The sequence below is a fragment of the Uloborus diversus genome, chromosome 6 (assembly GCF_026930045.1).
Source record: "Uloborus diversus isolate 005 chromosome 6, Udiv.v.3.1, whole genome shotgun sequence".
Lineage (NCBI taxonomy): Eukaryota > Metazoa > Arthropoda > Arachnida > Araneae > Uloboridae > Uloborus > Uloborus diversus.
Window position 1 is genome coordinate 89,364,011 of NC_072736.1, and position 16,045 is coordinate 89,380,055.

General features: G+C 34.9%; 1 protein-coding gene across 1 annotated transcript in view; it reads right to left on the reverse strand.

Annotated features, from left to right (window-relative positions):
- The window catches only part of LOC129224862 (uncharacterized), a 34,188-nt gene extending 31,265 nt beyond the window's left edge, over positions 1 to 2,923 (reverse strand). The window contains exon 1 of the mRNA XM_054859408.1: positions 1,507 to 2,923. Coding sequence (XP_054715383.1) covers positions 1,507 to 2,923 — 1,417 coding nt within the window. The remainder of the gene's footprint in view (positions 1 to 1,506) is intronic.
- Positions 2,924 to 16,045: the final 13,122 nt, after the last annotated feature.

Sequence of the window (16,045 nt, forward strand, 5' to 3'; positions counted from 1 at the left end):
TACCAAAAAACTTTAATTACACTCACGAACACTTGACAACACGGAAAACAATACAGAACGTAAGCACACATAGAACAACTCGTTACATATTTTCCTTCACACTCATCTGTCTCCACATCGGAACTCGCTTCTACCGGTTCAGCACAGAAGCGCCCCCTCACGGTTTTAAAGTTCAATCTGCAACATCCTCCGGGGCCAGAAAGTTCGTCAGTTGACGAAAAATGTCTCATGGCGAAGCAGACAGTTCTAAGGGACATAATAGTTGCACTGGTCTCCTGATGAAAGTTCCATTGGAGAGTCTCAATGTGCAGGCCCGGACCCGTCCATCTCGTCCAGGATGCATTTCTGTCACAACGGCCATCTTCCAAAAAAGTCTGGAGGTGTTACCGTCTCGTATCAAAACCACTGTGCTTTTTTCGATATTCACACAGCCACTCACTGACTTAGATTGATGAGCAGACCTTAGTTCAAGAAGATACGAGGATTTCCATCTATTCCATAAGCGGTTCAGGAGATCTTCTTGGTACTTCCGTAATTTAAGCAGCTGGGAAAGAGAGGAGCTGATTTCTTTACCAGCCTGAGGAATTGTCAACAATCTTCTTCCTATAAGAAAATGCCCTGGTGTAAGTGGTTCTGGCTCATGGGGATCACTAAAAACGTATGTTAGGGGTCTTGAATTGATAATGGCTTCAACCTCGATCAAAATTACTTCCATTTCCTGAAACGAAACTGAAGTTTTCCCTAATACTCTTTTCAGTGACATCTTGACAGATCTTACTAAGCGTTCCCAAAAACCACCCCACCAGGCTGCTCTTTCGACAATAAATTTCCACCGAATAGCCAAGTTGCTAAATAAATTTCGAGTTTCTCCATCTTTCATTATCTTCCACAGCAGATTTAGTTCTTGTTTTGCTTTATGGAATGTCTTGGCGTTGTCGCTGTATATGGTTTTACAAATTCCTCGTCTTCCAATAAACTTTCGAAAGGCCTGTAAGAATGTCTTCGTAGTTAAGTCTGTTGTCAATTCTAAGTGCACTGCCCTTGTTACAGCACAGGTGAATATCAGTACATAGGATTTTTTTGATACGTTCTGATCTTTAATATACAAGGGTCCCATGTAATCCACGCCAGTAACCTGAAATGGATATGCTTCGGATATCCTATCGGCTGGAAGAGGTGCCGGAATCTGAGTTGCTGGCTTCGCCCGCAATTTTTGACACAAATTGCATCTGTAAATAATACTTTTTATTCTCTGTCGGGCTCTTAAGATCCAGGTCTTTCCTCTTAGCTGAGTTAAGGTTTCTGACACACCTCCGTGTTTTACTCTTTCGTGACAATCCATAATTATGAGATTCGATAGAGGACTCTTACTAGGCAACAAGATGGGATGCGCTTCTTGGTAGGACATACTGGCATGTTGCAAACGTCCGCCAATTAAAATGATTCCTTTCTCATTTAAAAATGGATTAAAGGACTTGATGGGAGATGTTGTTGATAATGGTTTACCTTCTCTCAAAGCCAAATATTCTTCAGGAAAGTTTTCCATCTGAGTAAATTTTATCCAGTACTCCTCAGCTGATTGAAGTTCTTCCGAAGTTAACGCTTCAGTTCTCTTACTGCGAGGATTTTTCGTGTTGAAGACGAATCTTTTAATCCACGATGTTATTCTCAGTACCTTATTGAATTTACTGAATTTGTGTAGATCAAAAAGAGCTCCGAATTCCGTACTTACATGTAGATTAGTTGCTTCCTGAAATTCAGATTCAAAATCAACTTCATGAGACTCTTCATTGATTCTTTCTAGCAATTGATCAGAGTTTTTCCTTATCCATGGTGGTCCTTGCCACCACAGTTCTTTATCCTTCAAGGTAATTATGTTTTCTCCTCTTGATAGTAAGTCCGCGGGGTTTTCAGTTCCAGGACAATGATGCCACCACTCAGGAAGGCAAATCCTTTTGATTTCTTCGACTCTATTTCTTACAAACATTTTAAGTTTTCTTGTGCTTCCCTTAATCCAGTGTAATGTTATGATGGAATCTGACCAGAAGTAAAATCCAACGTTTTCTGGAAGAGTCAGACTATTTCGAATATACTGAAACAATCTTGCTCCTATGAGCGCTGAAAGAAGCTCCAATCTTGGAAGAGTAATGTCATGTATCGGTGCGACTCTTGATTTTGAGGCTACTAACGTTGTATTATAATTCCCACTTGAATCTCTGAAACCTACATAAATTACAGCCCCATAGGCCTTTTTACTAGCATCTACAAAACAGTGAAGTGTCCAATCAGACAATTCTTCCATTTTGTTCATCGAAGTTAAATGCCTCGGTACTCGAATTTCATTTAAGTAATATAGCTCTTCGCACCAATTTTGAAAGGTGTCCTTCAAGTCCGGTGGAAGCGGATCATCCCAATTTAATTTTCTCTTCCAAATTTCTTGCAAAAGAATCTTTCCTCGTACTGTAAATGGTGAAATCAGTCCGATAGGATCAAATACTTTTCCTGCAGTTCTTATAACACCCCTCTTGGTTGCTTTCAAATCGTGTGCACTTTTCTCACTGAGCAGCTTTTCATTTTCGATGCTCAGAAGGTCTTGCTTTGAGTTCCAGCAGTAGCCTAGAATTTTGCAAGAGGCAGAGTCGTTGATGGATTCTTCGCGCAATTTAACTTCCAGTGCTTCAGAATTCGTTCTCCATTTTCTCATGTTGAATCCAGCTTCTCTCAAAATACTTTTTACTTCTAGATGAGCTTTCAATGCAGTTTCTTCGTCTTCTAGACTATGGATGAGATCGTCAACATATAACTTATTGTTCAAGATGTAAAATGCATCTGGATAATCTTCTTTATATTTCTTTATGTGATGTTTTATTGTAGCACTAAGCAAAAACGGAGAGGAACTTGTGCCAAAACTGACACGCGTCATTCTTAAAATTTGCGATTCCATATTTAAATCTTCCTTTAACCATAAAAATCGGAGCGCGTCTCTATCTTCTGGAGCCAATGCAATTTGCAGAAAGGCTCCCTCGATATCTGCTGTTAAGGCGATTCTATTTAACCTAAACTGCAAAAGCAATGCTAACAAATCTGGAGTAAGGTTTGGACCAGGATGTAAACAGTCATTGAGAGAGAGAGAACCAGGAGCACAAGACGACGCATCGAAAACTATTCTCATTTTAGTTGTCAATTTATCTTCGCGGATGACTGCTTGATGAGGCATGTAGAAAGTCTTCGAAACATGATCATTTATGTTACCCTCCACCTTTTCAGCAATTCCTTCCGTAATATGCTTCGTTATAATGCCTTTATACTGATCAAGAAATTCAGCATTTTTCCTAAATTTCCTAACTAGTGTTCGGAAACGTCCTTCAGCATTGACATAGTTATCGGGCATTAAAATGGCATTTTCATTCCAAGGAAGGTTTACTTGATAGCGTCCGTCAATCATCTTTATAGAATTTTCGAACTGCTTCAGTACTTCATCCTGTTCAGAAATTAAATTATCATTCGCTGCGATTCCCAAACTTTCTAAATCAAATATTTTCTGTAATATATCCCTTTCTTCTGAGTCAACATTTCTAACGATAGCCTTCATTATTTTTATTTCTTTTGTAAGAGTATTTCCTAAAAATTCTGACCCATTAAACACATATCCCAACTTCGTTTCTATTCCTACTAAAGATCCTGGTAAGCGTTTTATTTTCCCTGTGACAATATTCCAATGATAATCTGAACCAATTAATAATGATACTTTCGAATTTTCAGAACCAGATATATCAGCCATCGGTATATTTCTTTGTTCACAGAACTCCGATATTTCTTTCCCGGGTTTCGGCACCATGTAATAATTCAGCAATTTATTGAAATCAGAACTTTCTTACCTGATTCTTTTCTTTCGCCTTCTAAATCAAAAGGTCACCACTTAAAGATACCAAAAAACTTTAATTACACTCACGAACACTTGACAACACGGAAAACAATACAGAACGTAAGCACACATAGAACAACTCGTTACATATTTTCCTTCACACTCATCTGTCTCCACATCGGAACTCGCTTCTACCGGTTCAGCACAGAAGCGCCCCCTCACGGTTTTAAAGTTCAATCTGCAACAGTCTATGATTTAATTTTGAAAAATAATTTTCACAATGGTTTTTAAAGAAATTCAATATTTTTTTCATTTTTCTCCAATTTTTGATGTCGGAAAGGAACGGTTAAATGCTCATTAAAATCAATGAAACATTTTATGGGCTCGAACTGGCTCATTATATAACATTTTCGGTGCATTCCAGCAAAATATTTGGAATTTAGTTTTTTAAAAAAAATTTCGACAAAAATTCATTTTTCTCTTTTTTTTCGGTTTTTCAGTGTCAAATAGCGCCGGCTAGATATTTTTTAATATCCAAGAAATTTTCTGTGAGTGCTAACTAGCTCACTACGCAACTTTTGCGAGCTATCCGAAAATTGATTTCGAAAAAAATTTTTTTTCGGCTTATTTCGGCCCACCCTACTACAGAGTTAAATCCTCTTTCAACTAAATATGTTGAGGGGAATGAGATGAGGAGCTGTTCAACTTTTTTTTAAAGTTGTGGGTAAGTACCCATAAGCTTCACCCAGGCAAGTTCGTAACCGTATTGCTTGAAAGTAATTTTTGATTCACAATCAAATTTCAAATCCATAAACTCTGTCTGCAAAGAGTTTTCCAGTTCATCCACATCTTCAAAACTAAATGGGTCTAAAATCCAGTCAGAAATTTGTCAATCAAATCTGCAAACCTTGATTCATTGTTCTTTTTTAACTGCTCAAGGAGATCAATAAAAATTAAATTTTTTTCTTCAGGAAGTTCATCATCAACGATTAAACTTTTTTTAGAGTCGGAAACAGGATAAATTCTTTACGGCCGAAATATGCACAATTAAACAGAAATTCACTAAATTAAATTGAACAATAGAAAATACGTATGGAGGTTTATGTGCTGATTGCAAGATTCTGAATGACAACTGATAAGTAAATGCAAAAATCCATTTCTACACACATCCATCCACTTTTCAGGCGTTAAATATATGCTGGCGCCAACGGTCAGACAGTGCTTACAAGATTTTTTTTCTTCCTCGTGAAAACGGCAATAAAATAAAAGATATTATTTTTCGCTTTTGGGATTTTTTTTATCCGAACAGATTTGATTGAGCTGTAAATCATACATGCCTTATTTTCTGGGAACGACTTTTTTTGATTTGCCGTGCCATATGCCTGGTTCGGTATTACGTAACATAGGTACCTTGAAAGATATTTCTGAATTGTGCACCGATTTGTTTTAATAAATATAGTTCTTGAAAGGTCAAGAATTTTCCATTACCAGGTATCCGAATACCGGTCGCCCCCCTATCGCCCCCCAGAAATTTATCGCCCCCTAGAAGAGTTCGATCGCCCCTTTGGGGGCGATCGCCCCCAGGTTGGGAATCACTGCATTAGACGAATATCCCAGAAAAAAGCAGTAGTGGGGATGTTTAAAAAATAAAATTGTAGTGTAGTTTTTGAGCAACAATTATTAATATTTTTTGCCAGTATTCTGGTATTTCGGTAACATGGAAAAAATATAATTAAAAAAAAATTCATGTTATTTGCAATCGATATCTTATAAACTAAATTTTGAATTTAGGGAGCACATATATGCCACGGTTCTTGAAGGGTTAAACATTGCGTTACAACCTAACACAAAAAAAAAAAAAAAAAAAAAAAAATCTTATTGGAAAATGTGAAAAGAAAAGATTTTTTTCACTTTAGAAAATTCTTAATCCCGGTAGTTCGTTACATTTTAGGTGTAAGAAAAGGGTTCGTCGAAGTAATAGAAACAGATTTCTCAATGCTTTAACTGTAACTTCTTACCGACCCTTTGGATAGTGTTCGAGATAAAATTTCGTGCAGTACGTCCAATCTTTTTTTCTGGTACGTCCAAACGTGTAGGAAAGGAAAATATCCATTTTAACCACCACTAAGTTATTTATAACGAGGTTTTTAGTGAGGTCTGAAATGCGTATCTAATGTGAAACACAAAGCAAAATTTTATTATTTAATTACAAAGAAATTATTTAAAAATGTTGACTCTTTATTATTTCCTTTTACATAGTAAAGGAAGTATTGCCTTTGCGAAAAGATTTTCACTCAAAAATCGGCCTTAATTTCCATTTTGCTTACCCCCAAATAAATGTTGAGTTTTTTTTCAACCAGACCACAAGTGGATATATGCCTAAGAACGTATACACACTCGAAATATCCATTTTGACGATCTCCGAGTTAATTACAAAGATTTTTCTCGTGATGTTTGTATGTACGTATGTATGTGCGTATGTGTTTCCCATAATTCAAAAACGGTATGTCCTTGAAAGTTGAAATTTCTTACGTAGACTTCTAGGAGGGTCTAGTTGTGCACCTTCCCTTTTGGTTGCATTCAAATGTTCCAAAGGGTGTTTTTTACATATTTTTTGGGGGAAATAATTGTTAATTTCAATGCAAACTCAAGTGATGCTATAATTTGGCAAACACTTGGCGATATATCGCTAAGCTTTGGTCGCCAAGTTTTGTCGTCAACTTGACGACAAATTTGGCTGGTTTTTTTGAGCAATCACGATTGCTTATTGTTTTTACTTGACCGTCCGTGATCTTTGGTTCCGTTTTCAACCCCACCGTCCTCTGCAAGCGCGACTGCGACTCCTCTGATCCTGAGCACTGTCCCTCCGAATTCGCGTCTCCTGGTTGGTAGCGTCCATGTCCTACACACACGCACTCTCATACACATACATACACACACACACACGTGCCTTTACACACTTACACACACTCCAACATGCATACACACAGGTCTACGCACACACACAAGCCTACACATACACTATACACAGGCAACCGCCTAAGAGGAGGGACAGACTTGAGAGGGGGGGGGGAATGAGCCGTTTCTAGAAACAATAACTTCAATAACGTCCTGTCGCAACTCGTGATTGAGAAGAACATAATTTTAATTCAAAATTTCAGAATCCAAATCATTATTATTATTATTATTTAATATGGTTTCAATTAGGCCATATTTAGAGAGTTAGCCATTGAATCACATTAAAATTGCCGAAATTGGGAAAAATTATCGATATAAAACGTTTTCTTTGCTTTGGTTCGCAATAAACTTAGGGTGAAAATATTTAGTGTTTCTTTACTTACTCTAAGGCACTGTTGTCTTTAAATTGAAATAAAAGGAAGTCATGTTATGAACACATCAGCTCGTTTTAAGTTACAAAATTGTTTGCTTAAAATTAACTTGAAAAAAATTAAACAACTAAAAGAAAGTAAAAGCAAAATTATAAAACACCTGGATTAAATAGCAAATGTGCATAAATGTCTCAACCGCAGCAAACGAACTCGAAAAAGTTTATTACGATAAAACACCCACACACGGTTTCGTAATAGAAAAATTTACTTAATATTCTTAGTATATCTGGGTTTACTGAGACTAAACGTAATCCGGATGAGCGAAAATCCGGAAAATTCGAGTAGTATCAATAATAAGCAAAACAAATGCTTAAATAAGCAGACTTTTATCGTTCATGACAAAAAATAAATAAATAAATAAAATAAAATTTCTATAAGCAAAATAACATAAAATTTTGTAAAAGATATAAAAAACATAAAAAAAAGTTGACATATTTTTTTATAACAATGCTTGAATAAAGCACGGACAGTCTAATGTCTTACCATTATTGTTCAGCTACAGTGGTGTTTATTAGATTACCACATTTCTCTACCTCAGAGCAAGACTGACGTAAGTCCAAAAATTTCGATTTTCCGTTTATAAAAAAATGCTTTACGATTTTTTTTTTATCAGGGTAAATAGATCTAGCTTTCCATTCTTTTCATGCGCCAGAAAAAAGTTTTTCCTCTCTCCTGCAAAATTACCAGTGTAACTTACGTCCGTCTGGTTCTGAGGTACAGAATTTTTGTACAATCTATGTGAGAGCACACTATTTAATTAGAATAAAAAATGAGTATTCGGCGCAGTTATAGTTACGTTCTTGCCATCCTAGTTAAAAAAAAAAAAAAAAAATCTGGATAATCTAAAGATCCAGATAAAAGAATTTCTACTGTACTTCTGTAAATATATTTTCTTCTACCGTTTCCAAACTGTGTGTAAATATTTGTCTAAACTATATATTAAAAGCATAAGCACAATAAATATCACAAGCGGTATTACGAGAAAAGTGAGCACTCTCAAATTTTTAAAAAACAGCATTATTTGTAAGCATATTTAATATTTCATTAAATAATTCCAATATAATTTGCTGTGAATGCCTTTACAAGGAACATTTTGTACACATAGAGTAAATTGACGATAAAATACAAATGCGAATGAAGTTATTTCTCTGATGTTTGTTTTAACTAGCAAGCATTGATCATTTAATTTAATGGAAATTTCCGTTGTTGATTGAAACATATGCTGCATTTAATCGCTTCGAAAGCATGTTAGCAAGTTTTATTAATATTTATCATCAGGATTTGAGTTATAACTCTAGTGATCGGAATTATATTAATAAATTAATTGAAGCATGCAGAAACCATGTTATCATACACAAATTTGGTAAGCTGTGCTGTTCGGCATGAAATATTCAATGTATCAGCTAAGCTACATATTACATGCGCTCGAGCTTCATAAATCAGTCGTACTTGCTTTTCGTAAAAATGTTAAAATATATTAATGTTTTCAATAATTCTTCGAATGTTGCTCTGTGGCAAGAAAACTCTGAATCATCGCTGATTATTTCAAGGAAACGTTCCACGATTTGATGTATTTTCATGGATAAAAGGAAGCAGTGGCGTACCTAGCGTGGGTGACACCAAGGGCAGTAATTTGTGGTTTCACCCGCAACCCCGGAAAATTTCCAAATTTGTAGTCTTAAAAAGGCATTTCAGTTGTATATTTTTCAAAAACTTGCAATTCCACGTTGGTGTCACCCCCTGACGGGTGACACCGCCCCCTCTCGCTCCCTCCTGTAGCAACGCCACTGAAAAGAAGCATTTTTGAGAAAAATTTTCCTGAAATCCTACCAGTTTCACAAAAGCAGATATCACGTTGTTGTGAAAAATTTTTTTAGCTCCCAATGTGAAAATTTCATCAGTTTCTGTATTAGATGTTTTGTCCTCAGCTCACTTACGGCTCTCTGATTGAGCCCCAAATAAGGGAAAATGCATTTTGGATATTTTAGCTTTGGAAGGATTGCAAGAAAATAAGCTGTTCGGTGGAGTAACCGTTAACTCAATTTTCTGAGCCTTTTAACGTATTTAGACTTTTTAAATTATTTCTCTCTCATGCAACTACATCTCATCTAACGTTTGGCTGCTTCTGGATCCACTGAATTAGTTAATTCCATTTTTATTTTCTCAATTTCGAAAACAGGTCCGACCCCCCCAGTAACAGACACCGATAATTCTGATGATACCCAGTAACAGATAGGAAGTAATATGTGGTAATGGACAGAATTCCTCTTTTTTCTTCAAAATTTGCAAAAGTTTTTTATTTTTTATTTTTAGATCTAAAACCTTATTAAATTCAAATGAACTAAAACACCGGCAGACCTCGTGGTGGCTGTTCATAACCTTCCACCATTGCCTAGTAAATACCAACTGGCGCATAAAATTCACTGTGATAACACTAGATGGTTACACCGTATTCATGGGTCGCCGCAACACCCATTTTACCCGCCTAAAATACTTATTATTTAAATACGTAGTTTTCTCGTATATTTAGCCATATTTTCTTCAGGATCTTCCGGGTTTACCATTAAGGTGCCAAGCTGTGACTATAAACATATCTGTGATTTCTCTAAAGGTACCTGATTTCTTCCGTGAAATATAAATTGATTGAATTGGGAAAGTTTCTGAATTCTTCAGAAAGATTCCTGGTTCATTTCAGGACGGTTCCCAAGCAGGAAGGTTCGCAATCCCAAGTTGCGACAGGACCCTACTCATTGAAGTTATTGTTTCTAGAAACGACTTCTGTCCCCCAAAACCTGCTCCATCCTCCTGGGCGGTTACTTGTGTATAGTTGAGTGTGTGTGTGTGTGTAATCCTATGTGTATGCACGTAGGCGTGTGTGTGTGTAGGACATGAACGCCACCGACCAGGAGAAGCGGACTTCGGGGGACATTGCTCAGGACCGGAGGAGCCGCGCCTGCAGCGGACGGTGGGCGGGAGGCATATAAGCTACCTTTACTCCTGTTCGGTCATAGGAAAATTTCAGGCCCTCTCATTGGCTTATTCGAGTGTCAATCAAAGCATCGAAGCTGTGACGTACTGCAATGTTGCTAGTCCTCTCTCGCAGTGTTTCATGTTTGTAATCTGCTAAATACGAATAAGCATTTGCAAATGAGATCTTTAATTGAATGTTGCTGAGGGCCGTGGTAGCCTGATCGGTAAGGCATTGGACTCGGGACCGGAGGGCCTCGGGTTCGATCCTCGCTGGTCGAAGACCCACCGTCGTCATTAAAGGGGACTGGGCGACGTTAAATATGCTCGTGGTCTCAATGTCCTCCAAGTGAAACGATATCTCTGGGGGTGCTAGTACTAGGTAGCTATTAGCTCCTGGACTAGTTCAAAATTCTCACTAACTGTTCGATCCGGTGATGGTGCTGCCATCTATCGGTATATAAAATAATGGAGGCAAGGCACTTAGTATGCAGTCCTCGACATAAATACAGTTGAAGTCAGTTGTGACTCTTGAATAGAATAGAATAGAATGTTGCTGACAAAAGCAGCATTATTATTTCCAATCAATTTCATCCTTTGCAAAACAAATGAAAGCTTTTATTGAGAAGCTATGTTTCGAAATAAAAATAGGTGGCGCCATCTTTATGCAAAAAATGTATGTTTTACGACATCGTTTTAATTTAAATTGAGGTTATTTTTAAAATAATACTCACGGTAAATTATTTTGTTGATGGAAAAGCGAATTCCGCAATTTTTCATATTCTTAATGATATTTAATGCAATTCTAACAGCTATTCTTAAAGAAATGATTAAGAAAAAGCTTTCTTAAAGAAACTTTGAAGCTTTGATTTACACTCGAATAAACCAATGAGAGGGCCTGAAATTTTCCTATGACCGAACAGGAGTAAAGGTAGCTTATATGCGGGCGGGAGTGCTGCAGAGGGAGGCGGGGGGGGGAATAAAATCAGCGTTACGTCAAGGACAGTCAAATGAGAACAATAAGCAATCGTGATTGCTCAAAAAAAAAAAAGTAAAAAATATGTTTATGATTCCAGGCATCGCTATTAGGAAATTGTTATTTGATAGAGTAGAAAATCGCTCGTCAAGATATGACGGGTGAAAATTGCTTTTACATTTAAACGAAGTAATTGCCTGATATTTTGATAGTTGAAATTTTAACCGTAACTACATTGTTTTAATCCTAAACTCCAGTACATAGCATTCATTCTTGACTACCTTTTCGTTTCTTCACTCTCCTAAAATTAGTATTACCTGTAAAGCAGTTAAGTTACCGGATCCAATTCAGCCTTGTCACGATAAAGCATATCCCTGCCATGTCAAGCATTGCTAAACGTATTATCAAATTATCTTGCCGTGGAGCGAGTTTCATTGTTGGTGACGTCAGGAGCTTTACTCTTTACATTCGCTATTATATATATATATATATATATATATATATATATATATATATATATATATATATATATATATATATATATATATATATATATATATATATATATATATATATATATATATATATATATATATAAGGATAAACGACAGGTTTTTTAGAAAAACTGAAAAAACTTTTATGTGTCATCTCAGCACTCTCTTATAATTGTACAAGCAGTAAACGCATTTTTTACCTGAAAGAGGTTCTCTCGAGCAATTCCTCTTTCAATGGAAGCAATTTAATACGGTCCAAAAAATAACTTCTTTATCTATAACACCCTTTTTAAGCATTAAACCAGACAGAGAAAACTGATACACGATATTTTACGAGTACTTTTTTTTTCGTATGCGAAGGCAATTCTGAAATCCTTTACAGAAATGAAAGTTAAAGTGCTTTTACTGTTTCCTTAAAATAATATCTTATTATTTCTGGCAGGTAAGAAAACAGCTGTTATATAGAAATCACGTAAGTTGTATAAGGTTTCTGAATTTAACAGTTGCAATTTTACATATTTGTCATTGAAAAAATTCAGAAAAAGCGCAGTAAAAGTTGCAATAACGTTAGGTACAAATTTTTTTCTGACTTTTTAAACAATATTAATTTGATTTAATCCTGTTTTTTCTATTGTAAGGTAAATTATTTTCTTTAAAATCTTCTTTGTCATTGTTTTTGAATTTATTTAAAAAAATTACTTCTATAAATCAAAGATACATTGCCATAATTTACGTAATGACTTATTAACTCTGGTTTCCATAGCCGTTGTGTGTTAAGTAAAGATGAAATTCAACTAGTTTTTACAATATTTTTAAAAATACTGCTACTTTACAATTAAAATAGTATAAATTTTACGCTCTTGGAGATATGTTAGAGTTAAATCAATTGATTAGAACATTATTCACATGTTCTCTGCGTCCTCTAGTGCTTAATACTGCAAAAGCTAATGCACTGGGTATGCATAATAACTTATGGATGAGGGTAATTACTATATGTCACAATCGGCATCATGTAAATGCCAAACTGTTTGCATTTCAGCGTTTGGCTTAGAAAGCAATTGTTTGACACAAGTTTGGAAACATATTTGATGCTTTCAGTGTGCCTAGAGTTCCGGTTTATTTAGTTTCGGAAAATTTTAATGATAAGTGTTTATTTAAAACATTGCAATTGAATTGCTCTCGAGACAAAATAATAATAAAACTTGCAAGAAAAATGCAAATATCGCTTCTAGGATACGCTTGTAATCTTTTCAAAGAATTTTCAAATGGGGAGACGTGACGAAATTAACTTATTTCTGCATATTGCTATGAACCTTTCTCATGAGCTCAAAAATGGAGCTATAATTGGGGAAAAATGGATAAATTTCTACACGTAGTTTCTTTCTCTTGTAGTTCGCTCAAAATAGACAGATATTCAAGTTCGGAAAAACTCGCATAAAGCTGAAAATTGGTACAGACTTGATTTGGCAATTCGTTATTTTATCCATCACGATTGCTTAATTGGTTTAGTTCATTTCATTTTTGACGTCTTTCTGATTAAAAATGATGACAACTCTGTTTGTTAAAGGACAGTTTTTACATATTTTAGATTACCAGTCTTTAGAGTCCCAGTTGAAAGCTTGTAGTGATCGTACTTACTTGACTCCGGAACTGCCTTTCTAAAGGGGTAGGGGTGGAGAGTTCTCCATTTAGGAACATATATTGCACTGAGAACGCCTAGAGCTTTCGCAAATTGCGATTGATTACGACGCGCAGTTTCTGGATGTGAGACATCATTTCAAATAACGAGAATACTTCTGCTAACAATTTCTTTGTAAACATAGAAAGAAATTACATGTAATGCTATTAATAGTTTTTCAATATGTTTACTAAGAAAGTGTCTGCGTTCTTTACTAAGTTTAAGGTAGTAACGTTTTTCCTCAGAAAGTGTTTCGGTTACTAGATAAGGTTATGGAATCCTAGTTTCCTAGAGAGTTTCTGCAGTACTGCAACTTTTCCCCAGTGTACTCAAAACGTCTCCGGTTATTGTTTGTAAGTTAAGTATAAGATTACGCATTTACGATAATGTAGACTTACGTATCTGCGGTTGCAAATTGTATTTGTTGCAGTGAGAAGCAAAAGGATGTAAGTGAAAAAATTAAAAATTTGAAGATAACAGGTACAGATGGTACACTGTTAAAAATTTTCCGGAAAATTTACTGCAATTGTTACTGGCATCCATGCTGCCAGTAACTATTACCGTAAAGATCAAATTTTACTGTAAAATTTTTCCTCGGTAGGCCACAGCAACCAATTGGAGCAGGGATCGCTTATTTCTCCGGTATAAATTACCGTAAAAATCAGCGATGCTGTAAGTCCGTCATTTTACAGTAACAATTACCAGAAAATCTTCTTGAATTTTTAACAGTGTAGGTGAACCTCTCCTGTGTTTCTGGGGCAAGAGATTGTACTAGTGGCCCTGGTAGGTTCTATTATATAGTATGATTTAGAAAAACTTTCAAATGGAAGCCTTTCCTAGCACCTTATCTTTAAAGGCGTTTTACTCAAAACTTGAAACTATCCACTTATATCCCTTTGCTTCTCATTGCCTCATTTGCTTTACAGTTCCAAATTTTCGCAAATAGTATGACGCAATATTTAAACGAAGTAACAGCCCTTTGATATTTGAGAATTAAAATGCTTTGAATAGTTGTAGTTGTTACTTCTCAGTATCACCTATATATCTATACCTCATCCCACTTTCTCTTAAAGTTCCATGTAAAAATATTTTTGCGTTACATTTATTAATTTCTGAATATCTATTAGAGTCTCTATGTGAGTGAAATTTTTCTGAAAATGCGAAAAGTGTGACAGTAAATATATGAAGTCCGAAATTCCTCACACTTTTCACCTATAACAATAATTTTACTTAAATAAAGAAACTTCATTTTGTATCTTGAAAAATACATTCAAGACAAGTATTTAAAAGAAAAAAATTCTTTCCTTTTTAGCTCTTTTATTTGCCAAAATCTTTCCTTAACAGGAGTATTCGATATCCGTAGTGCTTTATAGCCCTGGTAATTTGCTGCACTTTTTCTCTCCAGAGAATTAACAACTGGAGCTATTTATTCTAGGACTTAGAAGCACTTAAGTGCTTTCCGTAAGATCGTTTCGGACGACGGGAATACTTCCAAAAAGAGAGAGGCAGAGAGAAATGGATGAGAGTGGCGAGGGAAACATGTTAGAATCTACTTCAAGAAACATAGAGAAATATTAAAGACTTAGTCAATCCTCATTTTTCCCAACTAACTTTGTGTTAAATTTCATGAAAACGATCGAAGAGACCTGGTCCTATGTGAAACACAGACAGACAAAAATAGATATGAACAAACTTTCTTATTTATTATTATTAAAGATAGAGATACAGCAGGTTGACAAATTTAGTGTTGGGGTATTTTCTTCCCATAATAATTATTAAGTAGAAGAAATGAATATGCAAAATTCATTGATATCATTAGAAATTGCGTCAAATGATTACATACTAAACAAACGTGGTTAAGAAATTTCTTGAGTTGAAAAAGAAATTGTAAGAAGGAAAAAAATGTGAACAGTGCTGGTTGAAGGGAAAAAAGTGTCATAGCTTTTTCTATTAATTTAAATTTTTAAATAGATATTACTGAAAACTATTTTTTTCGCCCATAAAATTATCGTCATACACACTTTTGGGATTTTGTAATAGAAATGATAAGATTTTACTAATAACTAAAATAAAAATTTTCTTTTCAATTCTCATTAGATATGAAATTGGTTGATTAATTAATATTAAAGTATTATTTTTTTGAAAAAACTGTTTTTTTTTTTGTTACAGTTTTCTTAAAGTACGCAAAAGCTTTTTTCCCTGAAGACTATAGCAATAAAAATGAATCGTAATTTTAGTTTAATAAAGAAAACTATCCAACTGTTTCTTCTCACCAAGCATATTGTTTCGCTATGTCTTAAAACTTAATTAATAAAGAATAAGATACATTCATCATATTCCTTGAAATTCAGAGACATATATAAATTAACTTTTCAATTTCACATTGAAATTGATGTTTCCTTCGCATTAATAATAAATGTTCACGCTCTAATGAAAATATTTTAATTATCCTAAAAAACCATGCAGCCGAAATTGATGCTTCGGTTATCATTTCTTTCTTTTATTCAATTACTTTTATTATGATTACGAAAGGTAGTAAAAAATACATTGCACGTTATTAATGTATATTTAAGTCTTCTTCTAGGAATTCAAATAATGAAAAATAAAGAAGTTGCGTGCAGCATGAAGTAATTTGTTAGAATGTAATTAAAATTTAAAGAAGAAAAAAAAGTGAAC